We start from the raw sequence: 15,245 nt of genomic DNA, 5'->3' as shown, positions 1-15,245 counted from the left end.
AAGTTTTAATCTCATAATATTTCAGATTTATATACAAAAAAGAGTGCGCCACCAAGTAAGCCTTCTCTGGGTGACGACCTTTCTATGGTCGCTCTCCCCCTTGTTTCCTTTCTGTATTCAGTACCAACCTGACTCGAGTGACACCTATGGTTTCCAGCTCAGCCCAGTGTCATCATCAGTTCCAGCCCGATATCAAAAGCACCATCAGTTCTAGAATACCAAATATCTTCAGTTCCAGTCTGATAATCCTGCACCATTGACTCCACTCCAATAAACTTTCTATTGGCAGATGTTGGATTGAATGACATCATCACACAATAGCCTTATCTATTAAATAATAACTAACTTAACTTATCTAGAAATAACGACACAGACCACTGAAATGCCATTAAAATCGGTCACCCGTTATTTATAATACTAAAACTAAGTATGGTGGCATATAACAAAGAACGGCCGGATCATCAGTGACATTACGTCTTATTGCCGCAACACATGTTCACGACATGACTTTATATCACTCATTGGCTACGCCAATAAGCGCCGAGTCTCCAACTCTCTCCCCAATACACCGCAAACCCAATGACCCCAGGTGAGGAAGGCCAGAGAATACAAAGTATTGGGCAAAGAGCACCCTCCGAACAGCAGCGCAATAGCCACTGTAACCGCCGCTCTTTCCTGGCACTTATAGGTTGACAAACCCCAACCGGCATAGAAAAAGAAAAAACGGGTGGGGCAAGAAGGTGACTTGGGGAGGGAGGGTGGGAAATCCAAATGAAAAAGAGGAATACTCCTTCCTCCACAAAATGTCCTCTAGCTCCTCCCTAAACACTCCCACTATTCTAATAGCCTCCTGCTCCCAACCTGTTAACTGTTTACTTACCTAACTAAATTGTGCAAGGATCATACAATCCTACTACCTTGAAGTTTACGGTCACTTGCGCTATTTAGCACTCGCTCTTCATAATCCTGCAATATCCGTTCCAGTCCGATAATCCTGCACCGTTGACTCCACTCTAATAATCCTGCGCCATTGGTTCCAGTCCGATAATCCTGCACCGTTGACTCCACTCTAATAATCCTGCGCCATTGGTTCCAGTCCGATAATCCTGCACCGTTGACTGCACTCTAATAATCCTGCGCCATTGGTTCCAGTCCGATAATCCTGCACCATTGACTCCACTCTAATAATCCTGCGCCATTGGTTCCAGTCCGATAATCCTGCACCGTTGACTCCACTCTAATAATCCTGCGCCATTGGTTCCAGTCCGATAATCCTGCACCATTGACTCCACTCTAATAATCCTGCGCCATTGGTTCCAGTCCGATAATCCTGCACCATTGACTCCACTCTAATAATCCTGCTCCGTTGGTTCCAGTCCGATAATCCTGCACCGTTGACTCCACTCTAATAATCCTGCGCCATTGACTCCACTCTAATAATCCTGCACCATTGGTTCTAGTTTGATAATCCTGCACCGTTGACTACACTCTAATAATCCTGCACCATTGGTTCTAGTTTGATAATCCTGCACCATTGACTCCACTCTAATAATCCTGCACCATTGGTTCTAGTTTGATAATCCTGTACCATTGACTCCACTCTAATAATCCTGCACCATTCCCTCCACTCTAATAATCCTGCACCATTGGTTCTAGTCTGATAATCCTTTACCATTGACTCCACTCTAATAATCCTGCGCCATTGGTTCCAGTCCGATAATCCTGCACCATTCACTCCACTCTAATAATCCTGCACCATTGGTTCTAGTCTGATAATCCTGCGCCATTGACTCCACTCTAATAATCCTGCGCCATTGGTTCCAGTCCGATAATCCTGCACCATTGACTCCACTCTAATAATCCTGCACCATTGGTTCTAGTCTGATAATCCTGCGCCATTGACTCCACTCTAATAATCCTGCACCATTCACTCCACTCTAATAATCCTGCACCATTGGTTCTAGTCCGATAATCCTGCACCATTGACTCCACTCATAATCCTGCACCATTGACTCCACTCATAATCCTGTGCCATCTAGGGACATGCAGTCAGGGTAGAAAGGGAGACAGAGGCAGAGAATCCTGAGATTCCTGAACCAGCAGTAAAGGGGTTACAAACAGTTTTTAGCTGAAGGATCGTGCCTACTGGTGCCACTGGAATAAGTCTATTCGCATATATAGTATATTAATAGGAGAATGGTTAATCCACCCTCCAAGTGTTACCATGTATTACACCTCTAGAAGACTGACAAGGTGGGAGTAGTGAGTTCTCTCAGCACTGTTATGATGCAATAGCTGCACTTATATCATATAATGTAACATGTAGAGATAACAGTGTAACGTTGCAGAAGAAGGAACTCAGTGGTAAATCCCACCATGGGAGGAACAATTCCACTGACAGAGGCTTGAAAGACCCCCACAGTGCCCGGTACATGAGGGCTGTAAACTCTCCTAGGCTGTAGGCCAGGCATGCCCAAACTGCGGCCCTCCAGCTGTTGAGAAACTACACATCCCAGCATGCCCTGACACAGCTTTAGCATTCTCTGACAGCAAAACTGTGTCAGGGCATGCTGGGATATGTAGTTTCACAACAGCTGGAGGGCCGCAGTTTGGACATGCCTGCTGTAGGCAATCACAGCGCTATTACAGGCGCTAAATAAATCCAGTCAACAACATCAATATCACAAGTGGGTGCAATAAATACACTGAAGACAGCGGTCAGCCTCTGGGGTTATACCGACCCCTTCACACCTCAGACCAAAACCTCTCACATATACAGTAGTATAAGCTGACACTGTAGGTCCGGCACAGAAACCGTGGACAATGCGGCCAATCTGACACTCGGTAAAAATACAGAAATTCATTTTGTTCCAGGTTTTATTGTGCATAAATGTTCTCATCTAAAGATTTTTGTTTGTAGATGAACAGGAGACTCTTGGAAAGAGAGAGATGTGCTTTGTGCCCGTGACTACTATCAGTGTTATATAGGAGATGATCTGAGCTGAAGATAAACGATGTGTATAAGCTATGATCTCTCCCCACAGGCGCAGTTACCGTCTCTGTGGTGCAGGGCCCTCCGCATCTCGTCCTGTCGGTGGGTCAGACCGCGCAGATGTCCTGTAACATTACACGTGCCGGAAACATAAAGATTCTACATCATTACTGGCATATAAATACATCCGAATATTCCACTGCGCTGGTCAATAGTTCAAGAGTCACCGTTATGCCCAGCTCTCTGGTCATCTCCCCAGTCACCACCAACGACACCGGGCGCTATATCTGCTCCTGCCGGGACTCCGATCTAAACCTGTATGAAGGAAATGGGACACATCTGCTGGTCAGAGGTAAGGAGTTATCCATTTATGTGCATTGGTTGATAATGGCCCACCAGCCTCATCGTCACTCAGTAACTGCTCCCCCTGGTCATGTAATACCTGAGAACTGGGGGATGTTGCTGAGAGGAATATTAATTTTAGCTGTCTTGTAAACCAGTGATGACTCTTACCTTTCCCTTTCTGCAAGCACCAGCCTGCTAAAGCCTTCCAAGCAACTGTTTTCTCCTGTGTCCCCAGTGCATCTATTCAGATAATCCTCAGTAATCCAAGCTACAGATATGACCTGTTTGTCTCAAGCCAGTATTGCTTCCAGCTGTACTACACTAATTACAATCATCTCCAGTGCTCTCAGGTAACAGCTCTGCTGGAATCAGCTCCTGAATACATCAGCTCCGTTTATATGCCTGCATCTTAGTTTTGCTGTGACTGCTCTCTCCAGATTGCGCTTCCACCTGAGCGCTTCATCTAACCAACTCCAGTGTACGTTGCCTGCTGATTTCAAGTTCTTTGGAGTTCAGCCATATCTGTTAATTACCAGCTACGTTCTAACCTCTCAGATTCCTGCAAGCAACTGATCTATCTGCTTCGTGTGCAAGTTCCAGTCTTCTTCTGAATATATATATTCTAAATAACATTCTCATCTCAGTTCTGTTTTCCTGATATCTCCAGCATGCTCCTGCAGCAACCACATATTATTGTGTGCACATTTCCTCAGCTTCCTACCACGATACAAGCACTAGGTACTCAGACTGATTCTTCAAGTGTCCTGAGTCTACTACATTACTAGTCCAAGCCCAGCTTTAACCTTCCTTGTAGCACAACTGAACCCAGCAATACCCAGTCACAAGCACTACCAGTACCGGCCTGGTATCCTGTGTAGTCATTTCCAGTCCAGTATTCAGAGTAGCTGGTTTCCGGTCCGGCACCTAGCTTTGTCGGTACCAGCTTGACACCCAGCCCGTCCTGGTTCCAATCCAGTTTCCAGTGTGCTTCTGCCTTGCCTCGGTCCTAGAGTCTTCACCTGTAGCAGCGCCATTAATGTACTTAGCTAAATCTCATTACGATTATATCTAAAGTGCCCAGTGGTCAAGGTTCTAGCGTCCACAAACAAATTCTGAGTCTGACAGACTGTGACAGGAATCTCTGTCTGCTAAACGCAGTCCAAACTGGTAGTCCCAGGGGGGAGAAAGCACCTACCTCTGGTTCTGCCCGCCTAGCATGTCAATAGTAGAAGAAGCCAGTACACATGCTGAGGTATCACTGGAGGGGGCAGTTTTTACTGGGGAGCTGTAGCCCCTAGGCAGTAATTACCTCCGATCATAATCTAGCATAAACAGTAGGTTTTCAATCATCATTATGTCATCGTAAGTCCAAAACCACCAACCATTACTTCTGCAATGTTAGACAGAGTGGAAAGTACAGCAGAACACATCCTAGAGCACTCTTCCCAAGTACACGCTGAGCAATAAGGATAGACTAAGAAATGTAAAACTTGTTGTATCTTCAGGAATTGATTTTTTGTTCAAAACACCAAGTTACCAATATCTTCTATTACAGCGCCTTCGTTTTCACTCATTGTGTTTTGCGGCCTGTAGATCGCATATTCAGCAAATTAGAACTGGTATCTGGAGAATAGAAATGAATTGTGATTTCCAAGCTCAATTAAAAAACAATCTCTGCCATTTGCAAATTACTGGTAATTACTAGTCCAGTTCATCTAAATTGTGGTTATCAGAATTTCTTTCATTGCATATACTCCTACAGTAACTGAGATCAGTGGGTTTATACTTTACTCACCTCATACTGTGGCCCTCAGACCTTGCAGGGCCCCTAGGCTTCAGCCTAGTCAGCCTTATAGATAATATGGCCCTGGATAAAGTGGGAATATACATCTCTCTCTCTCTCTCTCTCTCTCTCTCTCTCTCTCTCTCATACTGTATGAGGCAGTATATATTATAGCTCCGGGATATTTATAGGGAAACGACAGGAGACTGGAACTGTGAAGGTTCCGTTGCCATAGTGATGATATCATTGTCACTATCATTATTACATTCCGTGTTATCATTACCAGTTCCCGCAGGACAGACCACAGCCGCAGTTCATCCCCATCATCCTCACCATCATCATCATCGCCATTACCTGTATCTACTGCTCATCCCACTGTTGATCTCTGTCCTTCTTCTCTGCTGGAAATACTCACCCAGAAAAGGTGAGAAATCTACTTTCATCGTTTCCGCAAATTGCGCTGATCTGATAACTAAGTCTTGCCTCCATAATCGCGTTCTCTGTCCCCACAGGACGCAGGACACCGGAGACGTCTCCTGATGTGAGAGGGGAGAGCGACAGACAGGTCTGTGTAAGATGATGATACTGAGGAGAAGAGGAATAAACCCAGATAATATGTGTCAGAACTAGAGATGAGCGGGTTCGGTTCTCAGAGAACCGAACCCTACCGGAATTTTCCTTCCGAGTTCGGCTCCGAGCCAGGCTCGGGTTTTCCCGCCTGACTCAGAATCCAGAACGCGGGAAAATGTCATCATCCCGCTGTCGGATTCTTGCGGGATTTGGATTCCATATAAGGAGCCGCACATCGCGGCCATTTTCACTCCAGTCTCAGAGAGTGTAGTGAGATGACGTGTCCTCAGTGCTCAGTGTCTGTGTGTTGGCAGGAAAGTGGGGTGACGAGTCTTGTGCTGTGTTGTGCTGCTCAGTCCAGTCCAGTGTAGTCAGTGTATTGTGCTGCTCAGTCCAGTCCAGTGTAGTCAGTGTATTGTGCTGCTCAGTCCAGTCCAGTGTAGTCAGTGTATTGTGCTGCTCAGTCCAGTCCAGTGTAGTCAGTGTATTGTGCTGCATCAGTCCAGTCCAGTGTAGTCAGTGTATTGTGCTGCTCAGTCCAGTCCAGTGTAGTCAGTGTATTGTGCTGCTCAGTCCAGTCCAGTGTAGTCAGTGTATTGTGCTGCTCAGTCCAGTGTAGTCAGTGTATTGTGCTGCTCAGTCCAGTCCAGTGTAGTCAGTGTATTGTGCTGCATCAGTCCAGCCAGTCACAGTGTTGGTGTCCTCTCCTGCCAGTGTAGCTGTATAAAGTAGTGCTGTGTTGTGCAGACCAGTCCAGTGTAGTCAGTGTATTGTGCTGCATCAGTCCAGCCAGTCACAGTGTTGGTGTCCTCTGCTGCCATATATCCTGTGTAGCTGTATAAAGTAGTGCTGTGTTGTGCAGTCCAGTCCAGTGTAGTCAGTGTATTGTGCTGCATCAGTCCGGTCCAGTGTAGTCAGTGTATTGTGCTGCTCAGTCCAGTCGAGTGTAGTCAGTGTATTGCGCTGCTCAGTCCAGTCCAGTGTAGTCAGTGTATTGTGCTGCATCAGTCCAGTCCAGTGTAGTCAGTGTATTGTGCTGCTCAGTCCAGTCCAGTGTAGTCAGTGTATTGTGCTGCTCAGTCCAGTACAGTGTAGTCAGTGTATTGTGCTGCATCAGTCCAGTCCAGTGTAGTCAGTGTATTGTGCTGAATCAGTCCAGTCCAGTGTAGTCAGTGTATTGTGCTGCATCAGTCCTGTCCAGTGTAGTCAGTGTATTGTGCTGCTCAGTCCAGTCCAGTGTAGTCAGTGTATTGTGCTGCATCAGTCCAGTCCAGTGTAGTCAGTGTATTGTGCTGAATCAGTCCAGTCCAGTGTAGTCAGTGTATTGTGCTGCATCAGTCCAGTGTAGTCAGTGTATTGTGCTGCATCAGTCCAGTCCAGTGTAGTCAGTGTATTGTGCTGCATCAGTCCAGTCCAGTGTAGTCAGTGTATTGTGCTGCTCAGTCCAGTCCAGTGTAGTCAGTGTATTGTGCTGCATCAGTCCAGCCAGTCACAGTGTTGGTGTCCTCTGCTGCCATATATCCTGTGTAGCTGTATAAAGTAGTGCTGTGTTGTGCAGTCCAGTCCAGTGTAGTCAGTGTATTGTGCTGCATCAGTCCGGTCCAGTGTAGTCAGTGTATTGTGCTGCTCAGTCCAGTCGAGTGTAGTCAGTGTATTGCGCTGCTCAGTCCAGTCCAGTGTAGTCAGTGTATTGTGCTGCATCAGTCCAGTCCAGTGTAGTCAGTGTATTGTGCTGCTCAGTCCAGTCCAGTGTAGTCAGTGTATTGTGCTGCTCAGTCCAGTACAGTGTAGTCAGTGTATTGTGCTGCATCAGTCCAGTCCAGTGTAGTCAGTGTATTGTGCTGAATCAGTCCAGTCCAGTGTAGTCAGTGTATTGTGCTGCATCAGTCCTGTCCAGTGTAGTCAGTGTATTGTGCTGCTCAGTCCAGTCCAGTGTAGTCAGTGTATTGTGCTGCATCAGTCCAGTCCAGTGTAGTCAGTGTATTGTGCTGAATCAGTCCAGTCCAGTGTAGTCAGTGTATTGTGCTGCATCAGTCCAGTGTAGTCAGTGTATTGTGCTGCATCAGTCCAGTCCAGTGTAGTCAGTGTATTGTGCTGCATCAGTCCAGTCCAGTGTAGTCAGTGTATTGTGCTGCTCAGTCCAGTCCAGTGTAGTCAGTGTATTGTGCTGCTCAGTCCAGTCCAGGTTAGTCAGTGTATTGTGCTGCTCAGTCCAGTCCAGGTTAGTCAGTGTATTGTGCTGCATCAGTCCAGTCCAGTGTAGTCAGTGTATTGTGCTGAATCAGTCCAGTCCAGTGTAGTCAGTGTATTGTGCTGCATCAGTCCAGTCCAGTGTAGTCAGTGTATTGTGCTGCATCAGTCCAGTCCAGTGTAGTCAGTGTATTGTGCTGCTCAGTCCAGTCCAGTGTAGTCAGTGTATTGTGCTGCATCAGTCCAGTCCAGTGTAGTCAGTGTATTGTGCTGCATCAGTCCAGTCCAGTGTAGTCAGTGTATTGTGCTGCATCAGTCCAGTCCAGTGTAGTCAGTGTATTGTGCTGCATCAGTCCAGTCCAGTGTAGTCAGTGTATTGTGCTGCTCAGTCCAGTCCAGTGTAGTCAGTGTATTGTGCTGCTCAGTCCAGTCCAGGTTAGTCAGTGTATTGTGCTGCATCAGTCCAGCCAGTCACAGTGTTGGTGTTCTCTGCTGCCATATATCCAGTGTAGTTATATAAAGTGGTGCTGTGTGGTGCTGCATCAGACCAGTGGTAGTGTCCTGTTCATCAGTCATTCCAGTGATGATATACGCTGCTGCTATATGTCCACTGCTACAGTATTAATAATTATAACAACAACCACAAGTCCCTTACAGCATACCTCCCAACTGTCCCGATTTTCACGGGACAGTCACGTTTTTTGGGGACTGTCCCGCTGTCCCACCCGCGGGCCGCAGTGTCCCGCGGTGGGTGGGGGGGGTGGGGGGGGCAGTTGGGAGGATCTGTCTCTCACTGCCCTGCTTAGCAGAGCAGCGGTGAATAGACGCTGTGCACATGCGCACAGCGTCTATTCACTGGAGTCAGAGGGAGAGGGGGCATTGAAGCGGCTCACAGAGCGCTGGGCATGCCCCTCAGTGACGAAAACAGGGGCGTGGCTTGCGATCATGGGTCCTCCCGTGAAGCCACGTCCCTTTTATTGGGCCACACCCCCTTTTCGGGAGCACCGGGCGTGTGTCCCTCTTTAGAGAAGGGAAAAGTTTGGAGGTATGCTTACAGTGTTGTTGTGTTGTGCTGCATCAGACCAGTGGTAGTGTCCTGGCCATCAGTCATTCCAGTGATGATATACACAGCGCGCGTGTCACACACCACACAGGAAGGATACACAGCGCGCGTGTCACACACCACACAGGAAGGATACACAGTACGCGTGTCACACACCACACAGGAAGGATACACAGCGTGCGTGTCACACACCACACAGGAAGGATACACAGCGTGCGTGTCACACACCACACAGGAAGGATACACAGTGCGCGTGTCACACACCACACAGGAAGGATACACAGCGTGCGTGTCACACACCACACAGGAAGGATACACAGCGTGCGTGTCACACACCACACAGGAAGGATACACAGCGTGCGTGTCACACACCACACAGGAAGGATACACAGTGCGCGTGTCACACACCACACAGGAAGGATACACAGCGTGCGTGTCACACACCACACAGGAAGGATACACAGCGTGCGTGTCACACACCACACAGGAAGGATACACAGCGCGCGTGTCACACACCACACAGGAAGGATACACAGCGTGCGTGTCACACACCACACAGGAAGGATACACAGCGTGCGTGTCACACACCACACAGGAAGGATACACAGCGTGCGTGTCACACACCACACAGGAAGGATACACAGTGCGCGTGTCACACACCACACAGGAAGGATACACAGCGTGCGTGTCACACACCACACAGGAAGGATACACAGCGTGCGTGTCACACACCACACAGGAAGGATACACAGCGCGCGTGTCACACACCACACAGGAAGGATACACAGCGTGCGTGTCACACACCACACAGGAAGGATACACAGCGTGCGTGTCACACACCACACAGGAAGGATACACAGCGTGCGTGTCACACACCACACATGAAGGATACACAGCGTGCGTGTCACACACCACACAGGAAGGATACACAGTGCGCGTGTCACACACCACACAGGAAGGATACACAGCGTGCGTGTCACACACCACACAGGAAGGATACACAGCGCGCGTGTCACACACCACACAGGAAGGATACACAGCGTGCGTGTCACACACCACACAGGAAGGATACACAGCGCGCGTGTCACACACCACACAGGAAGGATACACAGCGTGCGTGTCACACACCACACAGGAAGGATACACAGCGTGCGTGTCACACACCACACAGGAAGGATACACAGCGCGCGTGTCACACACCACACAGGAAGGATACACAGCGCGCGTGTCACACACCACACAGGAAGGATACACAGCGCGCGTGTCACACACCACACAGGAAGGATACACAGCGCGCGTGTCACACACCACACAGGAAGGATACACAGCGCGCGTGTCACACACCACACAGGAAGGATACACAGCGCGCGTGTCACACACCACACAGGAAGGATACACAGCGCGCGTGTCACACACCACACAGGAAGGATACACAGCGTGCGTGTCACACACCACACAGGAAGGATACACAGCGTGCGTGTCACACACCACACAGGAAGGATACACAGCGCGCGTGTCACACACCACACAGGAATGATACACAGCGCGCGTGTCACACACCACACAGGAAGGATACACAGCGCGCGTGTCACACACCACACAGGAAGGATACACAGCGTGCGTGTCACACACCACACAGGAAGAATACACAGCGTGCGTGTCACACACCACACAGGAAGTATTCACAGAGTACGTGTCACACACCACACAGGAAGTATTCACAGAGTGCGTGTCACACACCACACAGGAAGGATACACAGCGCGCGTGTCACACACCACACAGGAAGGATACACAGCGCGCGTGTCACACACCACACAGGAAGGATACACAGCGCGCGTGTCACACACCACACAGGAAGGATACACAGCGTGCGTGTCACACACCACACAGGAAGGATACACAGCGCGCGTGTCACACACCACACGGAAAGTATTCACAGAGTGCGTGTCACACACCACACAGGAAGGATACACAGCGCGCGTGTCACACACCACACAGGAAGGATACACAGCGCGCGTGTCACACACCACACAGGAAGGATACACAGCGCGCGTGTCACACACCACACAGGAAGGATACACAGCGTGCGTGTCACACACCACACAGGAAGGATACACAGCGCGCGTGTCACACACCACACAGGAAGGATACACAGCGCGCGTGTCACACACCACACAGGAAGGATACACAGCGTGCGTGTCACACACCACACAGGAAGGATACACAGCGCGCGTGTCACACACCACACAGGAAGGATACACAGCGCGCGTGTCACACACCACACAGGAAGGATACACAGCGCGCGTGTCACACACCACACAGGAAGGATACACAGCGCGCGTGTCACACACCATTCAGGAAGAATACACAGCGTGCGTGTCACACACCACACAGGAAGGATACACAGCGTGCGTGTCACACACCACACAGGAAGGATACACAGTGTGCGTGTCACACACCACACAGGAAGGATACACAGCGTGCGTGTCACACACCACACAGGAAGGATACACAGCGTGCGTGTCACACACCACACAGGAAGAATACACAGAGTGCGTGTCACACACCACACAGGAAGGATACACAGCGTGCGTGTCACACACCACACAGGAAGGATACACAGTGTGCGTGTCACACACCACACAGGAAGGATACACAGCGTGCGTGTCACACACCACACAGGAAGGATACACAGCGTGCGTGTCACACACCACACAGGAAGAATACACAGAGTGCGTGTCACACACCACACAGGAAGGATACATAGCGTGCGTGTCACACACCACACAGGAAGGATACACAGCGTGCGTGTCACACCACACAGGAAGGATACACAGCGCGCGTGTCGCACACCACACAGGAAGGATACACAGCGCGCGTGTCACACACCACACAGTAAGGATACACAGCGTACGTGTCACACACCACACAGGAAGGATACACAGCGTGCGTGTCACACACCACACAGGAAGGATACACAGCGTGCGTGTCACACACCACACAGGAAGGATACACAGCGTGCGTGTCACACACCACACAGGAAGAATACACAGCGTGCGTGTCACACACCACACAGGAAGGATACACAGCGTGCATGTCACACACCACACAGGAAGAATACACAGCGTGCGTGTCACACACCACACAGGAAGGATACACAGCGTGCGTGTCACACACCACACAGGAAGGATACACAGCGCGCGTGTCACACACCACACAGGAAGGATACACAGCGTGCGTGTCACACACCACACAGGAAGGATACACAGCGTGCGTGTCACACACCACACAGGAAGGATACACAGCGTGCGTGTCACACACCTCACAGGAAGGATACATAGCGTGCGTGTCACACACCACACAGGAAGGATACACAGCGTGCGTGTCACACACCACACAGGAAGGATACACAGCGTGCGTGTCACACACCACACAGGAAGTATACACAGAGTGCGTGTCACACACCACACAGGAAGGATACACAGCGTGCGTGTCACACACCACACAGGAAGGATACACAGCGTGCGTGTCACACACCACACAGGAAGGATACACAGCGTGCGTGTCACACACCACACAGGAAGGATACACAGTGTGCGTGTCACACACCACACAGGAAGGATACACAGCGTGCGTGTCACACACCACACAGGAAGGATACACAGCGTGCGTGTCACACACCACACAGGAAGAATACACAGAGTGCGTGTCACACACCACACAGGAAGGATACACAGCGTGCGTGTCACACACCACACAGGAAGGATACACAGCGTGCGTGTCACACACCACACAGGAAGGATACACAGCGTGCGTGTCACACACCACACAGGAAGGATACACAGCGTGCGTGTCACACACCACACAGGAAGAATACACAGAGTGCGTGTCACACACCACACAGGAAGGATACATAGCGTGCGTGTCACACACCACACAGGAAGGATACACAGCGTGCGTGTCACACCACACAGGAAGGATACACAGCGCGCGTGTCGCACACCACACAGGAAGGATACACAGCGCGCGTGTCACACACCACACAGTAAGGATACACAGCGTACGTGTCACACACCACACAGGAAGGATACACAGCGTGCGTGTCACACACCACACAGGAAGGATACACAGCGTGCGTGTCACACACCACACAGGAAGGATACACAGCGTGCATGTCACACACCACACAGGAAGAATACACAGCGTGCGTGTCACACACCACACAGGAAGGATACACAGCGTGCGTGTCACACACCACACAGGAAGGATACACAGCGCGCGTGTCACACACCACACAGGAAGGATACACAGCGTGCGTGTCACACACCACACAGGAAGGATACACAGCGTGCGTGTCACACACCACACAGGAAGGATACACAGCGTGCGTGTCACACACCTCACAGGAAGGATACATAGCGTGCGTGTCACACACCACACAGGAAGGATACACAGCGTGCGTGTCACACACCACACAGGAAGGATACACAGCGTGCGTGTCACACACCACACAGGAAGTATACACAGCGTGCGTGTCACACACCACACAGGAAGGATACACAGCGTGCGTGTCACACACCACACAGGAAGGATACACAGCGTGCGTGTCACACACCACACAGGAAGGATACACAGCGTGCGTGTCACACACCACACAGGAAGGATACACAGCGTGCGTGTCACACACCACACAGGAAGAATACACAGCGTGCGTGTCACACACCACACAGGAAGGATACACAGCGCGCGTGTCACACACCACACAGGAAGGATACACAGCGCGCGTGTCACACACCACACAGGAAGGATACACAGCGTGCGTGTCACACACCACACAGGAAGGATACACAGCGTGCGTGTCACACACCACACAGGAAGGATACACAGCGTGCGTGTCACACACCTCACAGGAAGGATACATAGCGTGCGTGTCACACACCACACAGGAAGGATACACAGCGTGCGTGTCACACACCACACAGGAAGGATACACAGCGTGCGTGTCACACACCACACAGGAAGTATACACAGTGTGCGTGTCACACACCACACAGGAAGGATACACAGCGTGCGTGTCACACACCACACAGGAAGGATACACAGCGTGCGTGTCACACACCACACAGGAAGGATACACAGCGTGCGTGTCACACACCACACAGGAAGAATACACAGAGTGCGTGTCACACACCACACAGGAAGGATACATAGCGTGCGTGTCACACACCACACAGGAAGGATACACAGCGTGCGTGTCACACCACACAGGAAGGATACACAGCGTGCGTGTCGCACACCACACAGGAAGGATACACAGCGCGCGTGTCACACACCACACAGTAAGGATACACAGCGTACGTGTCACACACCACACAGGAAGGATACACAGCGTGCGTGTCACACACCACACAGGAAGGATACACAGCGTGCGTGTCACACACCACACAGGAAGGATACACAGCGTGCGTGTCACACACCACACAGGAAGGATACACAGAGTGCGTGTCACACACCACACAGGAAGGATACACAGCGTGCGTGTCACACACCACACAGAAAGGATACACAGAGTGCGTGTCACACACCACACAGGAAGGATACACAGCGTGCGTGTCACACACCACACAGGAAGGATACACAGCGCGCGTGTCACACACCACACAGGAAGGATACACAGCGCGCGTGTCACACACCACACAGGAAGGATACACAGCGCGCGTGTCACACACCACACAGGAAGGATACACAGTGTGCGTGTCACACACCACACAGGAAGGATACACAGCGTGCGTGTCACACACCACACAGGAAGGATACACAGCGCGAGTGTCACACACCACACAGGAAGGATACACAGCGTGCGTGTCACACACCACACAGGAAGGATACACAGCGTGCGTGTCACACACCACACAGGAAGGATACACAGCGTGCGTGTCACACACCACACAGGAAGGATACACAGCGCGTGTGTCACACACCACACAGGAAGGATACACAGCGTGCGTGTCACACACCACACAGGAAGAATACACAGCGTGCGTGTCACACACCACACAGGAAGGATACACAGAGTGCGTGTCACACACCACACAGGAAGGATACATAGCGTGCGTGTCACACACCACACATGAAGAATACACAGCGTGCGTGTCGCACACCACACAGGAAGGATACACAGCGCGCGTGTCGCACACCACACAGTAAGGATACACAGCGTGCGTGTCACACACCACACAGGAAGGATACACAGCGTACGTGTCACACACCACACAGGAAGGATACACAGAGTGCGTGTCAC

The 15,245-nt window shown here is 50.5% G+C and overlaps 1 protein-coding gene across 1 annotated transcript in view; it reads left to right on the top strand.

Moving 5' to 3' along the window:
• Window positions 1-3,049: 3,049 nt before the first annotated feature.
• The window catches only part of LOC134983033 (uncharacterized), a 30,606-nt gene continuing 18,410 nt past the window's right edge, over window positions 3,050-15,245 (top strand). The window contains exons 1-3 of the mRNA XM_063948728.1: window positions 3,050-3,344; window positions 5,407-5,544; window positions 5,633-5,685. Coding sequence (XP_063804798.1) covers window positions 3,113-3,344; window positions 5,407-5,544; window positions 5,633-5,685 — 423 coding nt within the window. The 5' untranslated portion in view covers window positions 3,050-3,112. The remainder of the gene's footprint in view (window positions 3,345-5,406; window positions 5,545-5,632; window positions 5,686-15,245) is intronic.

Source organism: Pseudophryne corroboree (assembly GCF_028390025.1).
Source record: "Pseudophryne corroboree isolate aPseCor3 chromosome 2 unlocalized genomic scaffold, aPseCor3.hap2 SUPER_2_unloc_1, whole genome shotgun sequence".
In the NCBI taxonomy this organism is placed as follows: Eukaryota; Metazoa; Chordata; class Amphibia; order Anura; family Myobatrachidae; genus Pseudophryne; species Pseudophryne corroboree.
This window is presented reverse-complemented; position numbering and strand designations above follow the sequence as displayed.